We start from the raw sequence: 17850 nt of genomic DNA on the forward strand, positions 1-17850 counted from the left end.
ATCAGCATCTAGATATGCCAGAACTGTGAGGTGGATGGATCAAGTCACTGGTGATCTTCAAGGACAGTCAAGTCACAGTTGATCTTCATGAACAAATACAAGTCACCAATGATCTTCATGAACAAATGCAAGTCACCAATAATCTTCATGAGCAAAGTCAAGTCAGCATTGATCTTCTGGAATCCAGTATAAACCAGAGTATAATTACCAGAGTCTCGTCACTTCTCTGTGGAGCTGCCAGAGCCTCTCCACGTCTCTGCTGAACTGCTGGAGCCGTTCCACATTTCTGCTGAACTATCAGAGCCTCTCCACCTCTCTGATGAACTACCAGAACCATTCCACGTCTCTGCTCAACTACCAGAGTCTCTCCTCGCCTCTGCGGAACTTCCAGAGGCTCGTCACGTCTCAGTCGAACTGTGAGCACCCGACTGCTCCTGTTGTGGCCACGGAGGCTACCCTTAACATGTTCATGTCCTATGTTTCAGACTTGCCCAACCAGACTTGTCCTCCTGTTTGTCCGGCCGCACGAATGTGGTGGTCTTCCACCTAGGGGTCTTCCGTCCTGACCACACGGTTGTGGTGGTCTTCTGCTCCGCCCTGGGGGATGTCTGTCCCGACCACACGGTTGTGGTGGTCTTCTGCTCCGCCTTGGGGGGCTTCCGCCCCGACCACACGGTTGTGGTGGTCTTCTGCTCCACCCTGGGGGGCGTCTCTCCCGACCACACGGTTGTGGTGGTCTTCTGCTCTGCCCTGGGGCCTTCTGCTTCGACCACCATAATGTGGTGGTCTTCCCACCCTGGTGGGCGTCACGCTATGTCCTTCCTGGACTTGTGTTTTTGTGTTTGTTATTTTTTCTTCTGTCTGTTTTCCATCTATGGACCTGGCCCTCCGTCCCTCCCCCTGATCCTCTGCCGGTCCACCTCCCTCCTGGGTTTCTTGTATGTGTCTTTCTTTCTGTTTCCCTCTAAGGACCTGGCCCTCCATCCCTCCCCCTGATCCTTCGCTGGTCCACCTCACTCCTGGACTCCTTGTTTTGTGTTGCACTTCTCTTGTCTCTGTTTTCCCATTTTACCTGGTCGTCTTGTCTTTGTTCCCCATTTTACCTGGTCGTCTTGTCTCTGTTTCCCCATTCTACCTGGTCCTCTTGTCTCTGTTTTCCCCATTTTACCTGGCCCTCCGTCCCTCCCCCGGTCCTCCACCGCTCCACCTCCCTCCTGGTCTCTTTGTGTTTTTGGTCTTCCCTTGGGTTCGGGTGGAGCATCTGGCAGCTGCTCCGTGGAGGAGGGGGTAATGTCACGCTGTCTAGTCTCTGTTTCCCTGGGTGTCCACTAGTGGACTCACTTTCCCTTAGGCACTTCACCGTAGGCACTAGAATTCCTCTAGTCTTGTCCTGTCATCACAGTAATTGCACTCCTGTTAATTGCACCAGGTGCAGTCACTTTATTGTCATTAGCCTCCCTATAAATACCAGTCTTTCCCTGTTGTTTGTATGGAGTCCTTACCTTTCATGTATCCAGCATTCTCATTGCCCGAGATTCTTTCTAGTCTGCTCGTCCTCCGAGTTCCCTTTCCTGTCCCTTTCCTTGTTTGTTAATTTTTGGACTGTCTTTTGGTTTTGACCTTGGATTGTTTTTGACTACGATTTGGATTATCCCATAATAAAGACATCTGCAATTGGATCTCTCACTCTCCTGTGTCTCTCTGGTGCACGAACGTCACAACTGCGTGGTTTGACACTCCTCTCAATATTCTGCTCCGAAAATCTAAGCATATCACACCAGTCCTCAGGTCCTTACACTGGCTTCCAGTTACTGTACATTTAGGATTAATTTGAAAGAACTTTTACTCGTCGCAGGTGCACTCAGGGCATGTCCAAATCCCCTTTTGCTATTTTAAAGATGGAAAACAGTCTGTACGCCGAGGCGAATTTTTGGAATGGGTTGTCTCTATTCTCTTAATAAGTAATGGGCGTAATGTTCAATACCAAACCAATCAAAGTGTCATCTCCCATTCCCTTTAAAAGCGAGATGCGCTCGCACCATGGCGGGTGCCTATTTACATGGCGGAATTTGTTGTCAGAAAAGCTAAACGCTTCTCAAACGAAGAAACCGATCTGCTCGTGCACGAAGTTAAAGCGCAAAAGCCGATCATCTATGGGACAAGCAGGAATCCACCAAGGCTCCGCGCAATGAGTCAGTTAATATATATGTGTGTGTGTGTGTGTGTGTGTGTTGGCACAACTGTTCGATTAATGTGCCAATTTCATTCATCATTATTAGTAGTAATAGGCTGAATTGCAAATAGGTAGCCTAATTCTAATACACGCAAAGGCGGGTTGCGCCGGGTGTATGATAGGGCCCTATAAGTCACTCAGTGACCTAGGACCAAAATATATTGCAGATATGTTCACTGAATATAAACCTAACAGACCACTCAGATCATTAGGATCGAGTCAGTTAGAAATACCAAGGGTTCACACAAAACAAGGGAATCTGCCTTTATCTACTATGCTGCCCGCAGCTGGAATCAGCTTCCAGAAGAGATCAGATGTGCTAAAACATTACTCACATTTAAATGTAGACTCAAAACTCATCTGTTTAGCTGTGCATTTATTGAATGAGCACTGTGCAATGTCCGTACTGATTGCACTGCATTTACATATTAACTGAATTTTATGTCAAATCATTTTCAATTAATCGTTTTAAATTAATTTTAAATAAGTAAATTTGTAAATCATTTTCAAAGTTTTAAAATTGCTTGTTTTATTTTTGTTCTTCTTGATTTTTTTTTTTTTTTTATGTAAAGCACTTTGAATTTCCATTGTGTATGACATGTGCTATATAAATAAACTCGCCTTGCCTTACAAATAAAATAAACAGTGATTTTCATCTAATACAATATTTTATTTGTATCTCCATTTTATTTTTTTGTGCTGTTGTTTGTAGTTAGAATATTCTTATTTTCGTTACTTTTGTTTAACAGTATAGTTTTTTCATAAACATAGTACATGCCGAACTGTACAGAAACCATGACCCTAAACCCATGATACAATCCGAAATGTGAAAAAGTTGAACGTTTCACCCCTAGTATCAATGTAGGTTAATGCAATTTTAAGATGTGAACAAAACATGACAAAATATATTAAATAACTTGCAGAGCTCTTTTGCAGGTTTTGATGACTGCTGATAATCTAATGAGACACTCGTCTGATTTCTTGAACTTCTGAAGCTCAAACTCCTCCAGCTCCTCCTCTGATGTCAACAACACAAAGACCAAAGCAGACCACTGGGCAGGTGAAAGATCAGCAGATGAGAGACTTCCTTTGCTAAGGTGGGTCTGAATGTCTTTCACCAGAGTTTGGTCGTTCAGTTCATTCAGACAGTAGAACAGATTGATGGATCTCTCTGGAGACAGATTAGACTCACATTTCTGCTTGATGTACTGAACGATTTCCTTTTTGCTCTGCTCATTGTCTGCTACATGTGTCAACAGACCCTGTAAGAGTCTCTGATTGGACTGGAGTGACAAACCAAGGAGGAAGCGAAGAAAAAGATCCAGGTGTCCATTATCACTCTCTAGTGACTTGTCCACTGCAGTCTTGAGCAAATCAATCATGGTTTCACTTTTATTTACCCGTTCTGTAGAGCCTTGATCAAACACACATTTCTTGTTGAGGTCTAGAAACAGATGTGCATAAAGGGCTGCAATAAACTCTTGAATGCTCAAGTGAACGAAGCAGTACATGGTACCAAGAAGGATCCCTGTTTCCTCCTTAAAGATCTGGGTACACATGCCTGAGTACACTGATGCCTTATAGACGTCAATACCACAGGCCTCCAGATCTCTCTTATAGAAGATTACATTGTTTCTTTCCAGCTGATCAAATGCCAGTTTCCCCAGTGAAAAGATGGCATCTTTATCCCAGGAAACATCTGGTGTATGTTCTCCATCATACTTTCGTCTGCTCTGCTGGATCTGAAATCTGAGGAAGTGTGTGTACATTTGTGTCAGAGTCTTAGGAGTGTCTTCAGTATTTGACTCCTGCAGTGTTCTGGAGGCATCATCAGTCTGATTGTTTTTCACAACATTATTTCTTTTCTCCTCTGAAATGTTCTGGAGAACAGTGGCTGAAATCCAGCAGAAGACTGGGATGTGGCACATGATAAAGAGACTCTTTGATTGTTTAACATGATCAATGATTTCTTTGGCCTGATTCTCATCCGTGACTCTTTTTCTGAAGTACTCCTCCTTTTGTGCATCATTAAATCCTCGTATCTCTGTCAGCCGGTCTATACAGTCAGGAGGAATCTTACTGGCAGCTGCTGGTCTGCTGGTGATCCAGATGAGAGCAGAAGGAAGCAGATTTCCCTTGATGAGGTTCGTCAGGAGAACATCCAGAGAGACAGGTGATGAAACATCAGACCACGTCTCATTATCCTTAAAGTCTACAGGAAGTCGACATTCATCCAATCCATCAAGAATGAACAAGACTTTGAATTGATTTCTTCTTGTGAGGTTCAGTCCTTTTGTCTCTGGGAAAAACTGAGTTATAAGGTCCATCAAACTTAGTTTTTCTTTCTCCTTTAAGTTCATCTCTCTAAATGGAAGAGTAAATGTGAAGCTGATATCTTGATTTTCTTTTCCTTCGGCCCAATCCAGAACAAACTTCTGCACAGAGACTGATTTTCCAATGCCAGCAACTCCTTTTGTCAGTACAGTTCTGATCTGCTTGTCTTGTTCAGGTGTTTCAAATAAATGTTTGCACTCAATCTGTATCTCCTGTGATTCATGACGTCTGGAAGCAACTTCAATCTGTCTCACCTCATGTTCAGTATTGACCTGTTCACTACAACCCTGAGTGATATAGTGATCTGTGTAGATGTTCTTCAGAAGTGTAGCATCACCTTGCTTTGCAATTCCTTCAAACACACATTGATATTTCTTCTTTAGGCTACACTTTAGCTGATGAATGAAGAACAGTTCATCTAAACAGAAACAAATATAAAGATATTGTTTAATCTTATTTTCTCCAATACATTTATAATGCTGCGTTTCCACCGAAATTACCCGGAACATTTGTACCAGGAACTTTTTTTCCCAGGAACTTTTCTCCCCCCAGATCTGTTGCTTTCTGTGTTTCCACCGCTGTGTAAGGTACCGGGAAGATTAAGCAAATAGACTGGTGACGTAGCTCTGTGCGCGTTTCTCAATACAAAGTACGCTGATTTTGGACGTGCATCCTCGGTAGTTCAGATTTTGCTTATTCGACTCAGGAGTGTGATGTCCGCGACAACGCGATTCTGGTAATACTGCAAACAGCAGCGTACTTCATAACTTCTGTCAGCTCGTCTTGGTTACTGCAATTTTCCTCTCTGTATATTTACAATAAAACTAAATAGGATATCAAATAACACTGCCTCCTTTCGTTTTCATTTAAACATAATAACAGCTGCAGAAATGTACTTAGTTCAGGGAGGTGTGTATATACAGCCATTACAACGAAACAAAATATTATATAGATTTACCTTTTTTATTTTCATTTTATCATATAGATAAATTGAATACGGACCAAAGAAAACCTGTTAGATTTACCCCGCAGCTAAATTATATTTTATGTTTAACCACTAAAGAGACATCAGAGCCAGCTGCACACATCATAAGGTCTAGCTGAGTTGAGGCTGCTTCTCGGCGGATAGATGATCACTGATCTCCCGCTGATTGCGTGGAGCTGACCGTCTCTGAGATCGGCGAAACACATTTTTAAATAGGCGCTATCTTTATAAATAAACCACAGATTTGAGTTTTAAACAACTACATTCTCGCCTGAAATACTTTTAAAATTACATTTCATGACACAATAACAGTAATATTTTGAAAATGTTGTTCCGAATAAATGGTGGTTGAACTCAACCAATCAGGATGTTTAGCGCCCAAGTCCCGCCCCCGAAAGTTCCGGAACTTTGAAAAAGTATCACCTCGCCAGCAGGGACTTTCTGAGGGGCAATTTTTTTACCCCGAACTTTATTAAGTTCCTGTTTCCTGCGGTGGAAACACACCAAGTACCAGGCCAAAGTCCCTAGTTCCTGGGTAAAGCTCCTGCGGTGGAAACGGGGCATCTGTGACACTCTGACAGATGATCACGAGTCTCTTACTTTCTAGAGTATCAGCAGCTTCATCTTGCTTCATCTCTCTCAGGAAGTAGAGCGTGAGATCAAGAGCTGCTTCTTTCATACTGCATCTGTTCTCATTAAAGTCCTTCACAAAGTTCTGCAAGTCCTCTTTTTGTAATATTTTCTTAAACTTTTCCAGTTCTTTCTTTAGAAATATGAATATTTTTCTCTCAAGATCCTACAAAGCAAGACAAGAAAAAAATATTAATCTATATTTGGTCAAAATTATTTAATTATTAAAAAGATTAATCAAAAATCAAGTTGAGACAAACCGTAACTTGTTAAAAATATTAATAAAAATAGGCTTTCATTCTTATTTTATAGGTTCTTTAAAGGAAAAACGTGAAATAAAAGTTCTGTCACAATCTTATTCAATAACATCTTTGTTTATTCTAATTATTAAATATTCTTGAAAATGTGTTTTATTACCTGGAAGATCTGCAGGAGACTGTCTGTAAAATTCTTGCGGTTTCTGTGAGACTGTAAATCTGGATCTAATGTTTCATACTGAAGCCTGAGAGTAAATAAAATAAATCAAAATACTGCTTTTTTAGGGAAAAACATTTTAACAACGAGAAAAACAATAAATAAGTCATCGATTTATGGACTACAAGTAGTTTTATGATAATTATTCACTGATACACTTTCTGACACAGTCTATGTTTAAAGAAAAATAAGAAACAGATCAAATACCGTTTGGTTTGTGATGTTGTTTCTTCACTGAAGACTGGTCCTTTATCCTTTGACCGGTCACTCTTCACAGACACAGAGCTGGACACATGTGAGCCTGATCTTACACTAATGACACAAAGAACAAAACACTTTACTACAGGGCTCCTTCAGTCTCATTTAAAGAGCTTCACTGTAAAAAAGTGATACATTTACGGACTGTATTCAAAGTTTTATTATAATTATTCGCTGATACACTTTTTGACAAAGTCTATGTTTAAAGAAAAATAAGAAAGACATCAAATACTGTTTAGTTCGTGATGCCGTTTCTTCACTGAAGCTCGGTCCTTCACCATCCTTTGACTGGTCACTCTTCACAGACACAGAGCTGGAGTCTGATCTTACACTAATGACACAAAGAGAGAAGAGAAACTTTTCTACAGGAGGTTCATCTGTGTTTTATATTGACACACATTCTCTCTAGTCCGTCAAAGAAACGTTTGCAGAGTTTTAAAGTTAGCAGTCATTCTTACTTACAGACTCACATTTGTTTAACAATTTCTGTAAAGTACTTTATATATGAGACTAAATATAATTGTACAAATATTTGACTGATCTAATTAAAGAGATTTTTTGTTTTTGTTTTACTAAAATAGAAAGCAGAAATGTCAGTGCTACACAGTTCTGACACCATTTTAAAAGTTTATCACTTTGTTTATTGGGTGTAATAACAGTAACAATGTTGTTGTAAAAATTACTGTATCCTTTTGACCCCGAGTCCAAGTCTGAGCTGAACGTTTAACAGAGATAAGATTTTATTTTGCAACTCTCTTACCTTTCAGATACAAACTCAAAATTATCATTTTCTTCTTCATTGTAACAATTTTATGTCCTGAAATGTCAACATAAGATACAGTAATTTAGGTGTGGTTTATTGTATCTTGTGTACAGTGTATTTAGGTGTGTTTTATTGTATTTTATGTACAGTGTATTTAGGTGTGGTTTATTGTATTTTATGTACAGTGTATTTAGGTGTGGTTTATTGTATTTTATGTACAGTGTATTTAGGTGTGGTTTATTGTATTTTATGTACAGTGTATTTAGGTGTGGTTTATTGTATCTTGTGTACAGTGTATTTAGCTGTGATTTATTGTATCTTGTGTACAGTGTATTTAGGTGTGGTTTATTGTATTTTATGTACAGTATATTTAGGTGTGGTTTATTGTATTTTCTGTACAGTGTAATTAAGTGTGTGTAGCTGATGTTGTAAACAGGAAGCTAGGAGAAAATGCACTGCTGCTTCATAAAGCGTGCTGTACACAAGCTAACTTTTGGGTCGTACGGCTCAGGAACAGAGTTATTAATAAATCTTAAACACTGAATCCAAACAAAGAGGGTTTGCTTATTCATCCAAACACACAGCGTCTCCACAACATGACGACAACACTACAACTCACTGAAGCCTCGTCTTCTCTTTGTGTAAACCTTTGAACAGCATTACGCTAATATTTCACATTGTGATGCACACATTTGTGAAATTAATATCTGGACTTCAGTCAAGGCATTTTAATCATTTCTGGATCAGTGTTCATTTATTTTTTTTATTAGGAAGCTATAAAGCACTGAAGTTCTGCAAATCATTTGTAAATATAAAACACAGTTTGTTAGGGTTTAGTTTTTTCCAGCAATCCTCTGAAAGTGCAGCAGTGTTTAAAATGATTCTCTGAAAACACAGACTCAGTCTTACCTCTGTTTGTGTGAGAGACTCATCTTCCCTCAGATGCTCATCATGACCTGGACATGACAATGAGATCAAGATCATGAGAGTTCAGAGGAACAAATGATGAAGAAAATAACTAGTGCTGAATCTCTGAGTTATTAAGTACAACATCAAGCAATCAATATACAAATAAAATATGCTACAAATATACTGCCATCATGTAATAATCTCTTCAGCTCACTCACAACACACGTCTTTATTTACATACACATTACTATCAGTAATAAGTTACTATATATTAAGCTTCTGATCATTAAGAACTTTAAAAGAAGATTAGTTTTGCTCATGTCAATCGTATCTCTATCCAGAAGAACAGGTTTAATCTGACCTCAGAATACTTTCGGTTTTGCGACTTAAAATAGAAAAAAGGAGGAAATAAAACAACACTTTAAGAATTATTAGGACTTCTAGCTTATATTTTGTACAGATGTTTTTACAGATTTGTAAAAATTATTAATATCTCTCTGTTTCTCTGTGGTTTGTTATTCGGTGACAGACAGGTATAAGTTATAACTGAACAAATCACGCTTCATCCAGCTCTGAAACGCGTTCATCATTCTCCTAAATAAGTGTAATGGTGAAAGTATTCAGACTTACTTGCAGTAGTTCAGACGATCTTGTGCTGCAGGAACACAATCCAGAAGTCTTTCCAACACTTCCGGTTTGTGATCGCTGTTAAACACCTGTGCGATCTTCACGATTGATGTTTGTCACCTGACACGACTTCATCTTGGAGAAAATCAAAGTCCAGTTAACAACAGATCTCGTGCATCAGCGCCACCAACTGGACAGGAATGTGAAGCACAAACACACCTGCTTTCTCCTTCTTCTTCCTTCTAACAGCAGATCCCAAACTAAAACAGTGCACTAGCGCCACCTGCTGTTTCTTCACATTCTCCCTCTCAATCTGCTCCATTCACCTCCTTCTGAGACATTTGACTACTCTGAAGGGTTAATGAATAATGATCATATCAAACCATATCAAATAATCCAAGACAAACATATCAATCTGAAAGATAATGATTATATGCTATATAACAGAATCATATACAGTCCTGTTTTTATTTGAAGAAATGTCATTACATTTCTTTCATTACAGCAATAGTCTATAAATTCAGATTGAAGGATTTCATTCAGTTATTCTGTAGGTTATGATGAATAATTAAGATATATGAAATGTATGATTCACTGAATTAGCTCAGAACTCAATTAATTATATACTTTCAGTTTCTACATACAAATAGAAAATGTCCAGTTATTTTCATCTTCTTTTCCGAATTTATCATCTCTGTTCAGTTTTACAGGTCGCTGTGATGTAGATATATGTGCTTTTCACAATCTGTCTTTTAAGATTTAAATAGTTTTGAATCTAACGTCTATTAAAAGAGAAAAACTGAGACTGTAACTCATAAACTTATGGGTTTGAAAAAGACAAAGCACTTGACCTCTTATTTACAGCTGAAATTAACATTTTTACCATTTTACAATCAAAAATTTAGTTAAAATGTATGTATTTTAAATCATACATTTCAGGAAATATTAGACTGACTAATGAATTTAGTGAGTATGGCAGAAATTTTGGCAGTACCTTACCATTGTGAAGCAGAGTATTAATGATATTATAAAAGATATGGTGCTTAGAGAAGATGTGTTGAAACCAAACAAAGGTCAGATTTGGATTAAAGAGTTCATGATTGTTATTGGGAAAATGAAGATAACTATAAGAGGCCAGATATACACTGAAGACAGTTTTCAAGCCCTTTATCCAATGAATGACTTTATGTACTGAACTGTAGACTTCTGTCTCCTCACAGCAGAGCTCCAGATCAGCTGTATGTCACGTGTGTTAACTGAGAGCTGTTCTGAGGAGCATCACTTTACTGACAGCTACAACACAGTGTGAACGCAGCATATGATCTTGAGGATCTGACAACAGCATCATCTAACTGACTTGATCATGTCTTTATGGATCTGTTTGTTCCTCTGTTAGGATGCAGCTGACAGGACAGACTCCAGTAAGAGTCCTCAGTGTTGATCAAGTCCACATCTAACACTTCTAGAGCGGGAATCATCTGAAGAAAACTCTGTAATGATGAACCGACCCATCTCAGGCCTTCTGTGTCCATTTGTAACACTGATTTATGTCCTGCTCCTGGACTAAGTGTTAAAAGCACTTTATATTTTATTCAGCAGGTAATGCTCAACCTCAGAAAAGAGGAGTTAGCTCCTAAAATTCAGTTCTGTCATATTGTGAACTCAGAGAGGAATAAAACCATATAGTTTTGATGCTGTTTGATTTGATTCTGAGATAAACTGATAGTTTTACATGTTTTAAGAGGAAATGTTTTCAGATGAAAAAATCATGGTTTTGTTGTGTTTTTAATTTTAACGTTTGGAATTAATTAAAATAAAACAGAAAATTGCATGAATGTTCCTTTTTTGTTTGCTTTTTTCCTTAATTTTCTAGTTTAACAAATTGGAAAAAATAAAGCAACTGATACAGATTTAACTTAGAAATAACAATGACAAATGTTTTATTCATCTGATTAAAAACAAAAATTTGTGTAATGGTTCACATCTATATTTTTTAAACTTGAGCCAATGAAAAATAAATAACTTGTCATAAACAATATTTTCTAAAACTAAAACAATACATTTCTAAAATAAGACATTTTGTTTTGATTAAATCTATATTTTTGTTGTTTGGATCAAAAACTGAATTTAAATGAATTGAATTTCTTCTAAAAGAAAAATATACTTAGTGCCAGGTTTTATAAAACAGTTTTCATAGACATTGAAAATATTGTCTAAGACAAGATATTTATTTTTCATTGGCTCAAATAAAAAAATATAGATATGAATCATCACCCTACAATGTTTAATTAGATGAATGAAACATTTGTTGTTCAGTGAATGATAAAACAGACACAGATGTGTTCTCTAGTGTCTCTCAGAACTAATAAGGCGAGCTATATTAGAGTGCAGTAATATGAAGACTGTTTTGAGGCTGTTTTGTGAGACTCTCCTGGTTCTTTACTGCTGCTCATGAACACATGAAAGGTCTGACAGACACCAGTCCTCACAACCAGCAGTGTCTCAGCTCTATACAGTATGTCCATCAAACTTCACCCATTCCTGAATATGTCTGTGTACACCGGACTATGTGGATATTTCTGGAAACTTACTGTTCTGTGTAACTCTGCTTAGATCATTTCCACACACACACGACAAACCTGAAATCACACAGCAGTTCACCACGACCAGATATGACCAGATTTGACCTCTTCATGCAGTGACGTCTACAGAACGTTTCCTATCAGATGTCAAATAGACGTTTAGTAGATGTCCTTAAGATATTTATGATTTATAACATATGTAAAATTGACATCTTAAAGATGTCCATCAGATGTTTGTACTAGGGTGACCATATTTTGATCACCAAAAACCAGGACACTCTGCCCAGCAATGAGAAACTCAAATGATACTTGAAGTTAACTTAAAGATGACTAATAATTTCAATACATGTATAGTATGCATCCTCTGTGTGGAGAGAAAACTGTTATATTACAAAATATCTATAACCAAAGACACAAATTCAGATGGGCTTCTCAGAGGTTCAGCATGTTTTATTATGACAAGTTTCAAAAATAATAATAATAGATCTCACTGAAGTCATTCTCAAAAACCTTCTTGATCACTATGGGTGGCTTTTAAAGTGAGAGTAAGAATGTCTTTAAAGCTGGAAACATCTGCAGCATCCTCTCAATGCCTGGGAACAATGACAGCCTCCTTGTCTTGCTGTGAGAAAGCATCCTCCTGTACTCAATGTCAACTAAATCACATACTCCTTCAGGTTCTCAGTGCACACAGTGTAAATGTGGAAGTACTGGTAGATTTAAACATGATATTCTCAAGGTCAACATCTATTGTGTCTGCCCCCTGATGAACACAATTATTCAACCCACACCAATCAGTCTTGTTCTGCAGAAACCTCTTCACATTTGCAAACACATTGTTTCTCTCTTCATCATGTCGGATTCCACCAAAATTTGTGTTGCAATTGTCTCCAGTAAATGCAATGTTTTTATTTAATGTTTAATGGCTTATTTTACGTGCTCAGGCATCACGTGGGAAGAGGGGAGAATGAGGAAGAAGAGCGGAGAGAGGAGAGAAATTGTGTTTGATGTTAGTGGAAGAAAAAAGGATGTTCTTGGAGAAACCTCAGTCCTGCAACGAAGGGTGTGTGTGTGAGTGAGATCGTGAATGTGAACCCACAGAAGTGAGTTTAGTTACTGAATCTAGTGATTATTTCATTGGGGAAATCTAAAAGTGTAAGGTTTGGTTTTTGAGCTGTATATTTGTACATTTTCCAATTTAATTCCCTAAAGTGTGTTTAACACTTGTGAAAATAGAAGTTTGATTTATTTCACATTGTTACTTCTCTTAAAGGATTTGATTTGACATTGTAAAAGCTTGTTTCAGTTTATTTATTTTCCTCTTATTGCTTTACCGATGTCATTTTGTTATTTAAATATATAAACAAAGCCTCGTAAAACCAGTATTTGATTGCTGCTGAAACAGACGAAAACAGATTATACTTGACAGGTAAAGTTAAACATAGCATTGAAATAAATACTTACCCAGGCCCCAGCTTTAACATAGCAGGTTTTGTTACTGGGGTTACAATCATTTGCAATGGTTTCTGCTGTCTCATTAGGTTTGTCTTTCACCTCAATTCATTTTGTTTGCACACCGCCCTTCTTAGTACTGGATTATGATCGGGAATATTTTCACTGCTCCGTGGTTATTCCCGTCTGTACAAATCCCACAATACTGGATTTCTTTCAGTGCTTCATGTGTGACTTCAAGAGAGTGGGGAGATAAAACACCATTCACTGTGCAGAGTGTAAATGTTTTGTAAATGTTTTGTATCATTGTGCGGGAATTAATTTTGTATCGAGTAAAGCTGTTCTGAGCTCGGACAAGTTTGTGTGTGTCTCGGTCTGAGCTGATAAACCCAGCACGGTTTAGTTTCACTTTCGTTTCGTTTCATTACCGTTTGTTGTTTCTCAGATGTAACAGAAATGGAAGAGTTTATGAGTCAAGATAACTCACAGAAATTATCAGTCTGGAGCCCTGCTGAAGAGAACATGCACATGTTACAGCTGTCAGGAGGTTAATGTCAGGTTTATAATCATTTCTCATTACATGTTTCAGGCGTACATTTCTTGTGAGGGTCACCAGAGCGCAAGAATGACTTTTTATTGCTGCATCATGTGTGTTTTGGTTATGTTATGATGAGATCACACTACTGTATGTCCATGCCAGGCATTACGTGTAGATCACAGATCAGCCCTGAACAATCATCACACACAGAAAATGAACAACAAATATGTGTATGACTGCACACGAGCATCGACTGCTGCAGACTGAAAAGTGCTTCTTTTTAAAAGCTTTATGAACATAGTTAACATCGGCTCCTCAGTCTCGGGTGACATCTATGGGTCAGTTCTGGTTCAGATGATACCAATCCTAAATGATGAATTCAGATCTTTGATGACGAACCCTGCTCCAGTGTGTTTCTGCAGCTGTGGCTCATGGCAGGTTGTGTTGTGTGTGGAGAAAGCTCTGTTGAGCTTAGGGTTAGTTTGTGTTGTAGCAGTCATCTTTGGTGACCTGCAGCTGACCCCTGTCTCTGTTTTTGTGTTGTAGCGGTCATCTTTGGTGACCTGCAGCTGACCCCTGTCTCTGTTTTTGTGTTGTAGAGGTCATCTTTGGTGACCTGCAGCTGACCCGTCTCTGTTTTTGTGTTGTAGCAGTCATCTTTGGTGACCTGCAGCTGACCCCTGTCTCTGTTTTTGTGTTGTAGAGGTCATCTTTGGTGCCCTGCAGCTGACCCCTGTCTCTGTTTTTGTGTTGTAGAGGTCATCTTTGGTGACCCGCAGCTGACCCCTGTCTCTGTTTTTGTGTTGTAGCGGTCATCTTTGGTGCCCCGCAGCTGACCCCTGTCTCTGTTTTTGTGTTGTAGCGGTCATCTTTGGTGACCTGCAGCTGACCCCTGTCTCTGTTTTTGTGTTGTAGCGGTCATCTTTGGTGACCTGCAGCTGACCCCTGTCTCTGTTTTTGTGTTGTAGCGGTCATCGTTGGTGACCTGCAGCTGACCCCTGTCTCTGTTTTTGTGTTGTAGCGGTCATCTTTGGTGACCTGCAGCTGACCCCTGTCTCTGTTTTTGTGTTGTAGCGGTCATCGTTGGTGACCTGCAGCTGACCCCTGTCTCTGTTTTTGTGTTGTAGCAGTCATCTTTGGTGACCTGCAGCTGACCCCTGTCTCTGTTTTTGTGTTGTAGCAGTCATCTTTGGTGACCTGCAGCTGACCCCTGTCTCTGTTTTTGTGTTGTAGAGGTCATCTTTGGTGACCTGCAGCTGACCCCTGTCTCTGTTTTTGTGTTGTAGCAGTCATCTTTGGTGACCTGCAGCTGACCCCTGTCTCTGTTTTTGTGTTGTAGCAGTCATCTTTGGTGACCTGCAGCTGACCCCTGTCTCTGTTTTTGTGTTGTAGCAGTCATCTTTGGTGACCTGCAGCTGACCCCTGTCTCTGTTTTTGTGTTGTAGCAGTCATCTTTGGTGACCTGCAGCTGACCCCTGTCTCTGTTTTTGTGTTGTAGCACAGTGATGTCACATGAGGATGCTGGGACAGTGCCTTTTAATGCTGCGCTGTTAAAGGTTTTGTTGAGTTGCGTTAAATGCTTAACTAATTTAATAAGTGATGTAATGAGGTATAAAGATGGAACTGTAATTATGATTTGTTATGTAAATCTTTTTTCTTATCTAATTCACAGCATGAAGATCATGTTCACATTACTCTCACTCAGTGTTAATTAATTACTACTACATGATGACCGTTTTCTGTCCATTTACAGCTTTTTACCTTTTTAAAAAAACAGACTAGAGTCTAGATGTATGAGTGATATTATATTGTCATATATTAACACATTGACACAGATTGCTCCAAATGTGTCTCAGTGAGTCGAGTCTAGAGAAAGTCAAGTACACTACTGCAGAAATGCAGAAGATATTTAGTTAACGCTGTAGTAGAAATATCAAAAATGTACCCTTGTATAGTCAAACAATGCTTTTAATAATACTGAACAGAAGATTTTCAAAGAAGTCTTTACTCGTCTCTTCTGAGCAAGTTCAGTTATGACAAACTGTTAAAGTTCATGTATAGTTCAGATCAGAAACTGTGAGAGGAAAGCACTTGTATTATTTGCAGTCTTTTCCACAATTTTTTTTTTTTTTAATGTTATCCAATGCTGTTTTAAAGGGGTTTCGGTTAAATATTACTTTACTGTTTTAGCTGTACAAGAAGAATGAGCTAATATTGATGTAAACATTTCCAGATAATATTGATGTGATGAGGGGGCGGGGCCAAGAGTGACGAGGGCGCGGGGCCAGGAGCCGTGGGAACGGAGAGATGCTCCACTCACCGGAGGAGCTCGGGGAGGATAAAAGGAGGAGTGACCACAGTAAAGGACGAGAGAGGACCAGGCCTGGGTTTATGTTGTTCTGTTTCTGTTTGTGTGCAGCAGTCGTCTATTTTCAGTTTCTCCACCGAACTTGCTCTGTTCCCACGGCTCTCGGCCCCCGCCGCACTCACCAGAATTTAAAATAAAGTTTTAAATCATGTAAAGCTTCATATGTGGCAGTTGACTCATGAAGTGTTTGTCTGTTTAAGTCGAGCATTATCCAGAGAAGATCTTGACTTCACTGATGATTAGCTGTTGTTCTTACACCCTCACCAGAGAAAACATCTGGACTCAGACAACTAGACTCCAAGATCAACAAGCAGAAAACAGAGATGATAACACTGAACACCTCAAACCCCTCAGCAATTAAAGTACAGGAGCAGACCTCTGTAGAAATGAGGAGTTTGTAGACCTGGGCTTCATCATTAGACATGATGGAGGACAGACAATGACATCAAGAGACGCATTAGCAAGAGCAGAAACAGCTTTATTACACTGAACAATATGTGGAGATCCAACACTAGAATGACTCCGTATCAGAGCTGTGTCCTTTCCACCTTACTTTACAGATCTGAATGTTAGAGAACGACAGAAGCACTTTACCTAACTATCAACTTTCCACATGATGAACCTCCAGAATCCTGTAGATCTTCTGCTCCAAAACATTTCTGACCAACAACTACTCATGCTGCGCAATTAAGTACAGCACCTTTAGAAATATATTAACTGAGAAAAATACAAATAAATTAAATAAAAATGCTGACTTCTTTTACCTGCTGTACATATAACGGGAACATTTCTGTTATTATGCATTAGCTATTTATGCTTTAAGTTTCATGTCTACAAGTTAGACTATATTTAAAACCGTTTAATAATACTTAAAACAGCCAAGTAAACTTTTCACTTGTTTTTATCTGTATGTAGCATTTTATTTACATGAAAATATAAAAGTGTTAAAAAGAGTAAATGTGTTTGAGTATTTAGAGGAGAGTGAAAGACACAAATGCTGTTAACTTGTGAAAATGTTTAATGTTGATTTGATGAAGGAGAGACTCCATCCACAGAACAAAGACTATATACTGGATATATGTACATTAACAACAGACACACAACTAAATATAAAGTAAAATAGAATAATAATGTGTATAAAACATGAGAAGTTTCACACATTGTATATTTGCTTTATATCTTTTGACACATTTAAGAGCTGCACTTGACAATCACATTTAAACATCTGATTCATTGTGAATGAGTTTAATAGAAATATTATTAAACTGAAGAGCCAGACAGACTCATCTGAGCTTCTTCCTCCTTTGTTCCAGCTTTACATTAAACACAATGATCATCTGCTTGAATACTAAAGCAACATTAATCATTCAATATCATGTTTCTAACATACATGCTGCATTATTTGATTGTAAAGTCTTGAGTCTCTTCACCTGTATGGATCACATTTACACATTTATCACACATTTATTTCTCCTCATAGACACAGTAGTGAAGCTCTTCTGTGGATCTTCAGCTGATGTTTACTGCTCCTCTCAAGATCACTTCCCTTTATGAGATTCTGCATTTAGCAGCTTCTGGTGATTAAACTCTTTCAGAGACTCTTGACAATTAATCAACTCTGTAAGGTGGAAGAGAAGAGAGAGAGAAATATCATTTACAATCTTTAATTACAGTTTCTTCAGAGTTTAAAATGTTAG

The 17850-nt window shown here is 38.5% G+C and overlaps 1 protein-coding gene and 1 long non-coding RNA gene across 2 annotated transcripts; both read right to left on the bottom strand.

Moving 5' to 3' along the window:
• Positions 1–1648: 1648 nt before the first annotated feature.
• On the bottom strand, positions 1649–6961 carry LOC113097663 (NLR family CARD domain-containing protein 3-like; the record flags this gene model as incomplete). Its single annotated transcript, XM_026262924.1, has 5 exons — positions 1649–1763; positions 3323–4985; positions 6153–6348; positions 6600–6684; positions 6864–6961. Coding segments are annotated over 5 exons (2157 nt in total), but the record flags the coding sequence as incomplete, so codon positions are not given.
• A 1641-nt stretch (positions 6962–8602) lies between these two features.
• Positions 8603–9571, bottom strand: LOC113097664 (uncharacterized). The gene is made up of 3 exons (XR_003288913.1): positions 9433–9571; positions 9217–9348; positions 8603–8633 (listed from the first exon to the last, which is right to left on the bottom strand). It is a non-coding gene; the product is annotated as an uncharacterized LOC113097664 (long non-coding RNA).
• Positions 9572–17850: the final 8279 nt, after the last annotated feature.

Source organism: Carassius auratus, unplaced genomic scaffold (genome assembly GCF_003368295.1).
Source record: "Carassius auratus strain Wakin unplaced genomic scaffold, ASM336829v1 scaf_tig00216347, whole genome shotgun sequence".
Lineage (NCBI taxonomy): Eukaryota > Metazoa > Chordata > Actinopteri > Cypriniformes > Cyprinidae > Carassius > Carassius auratus.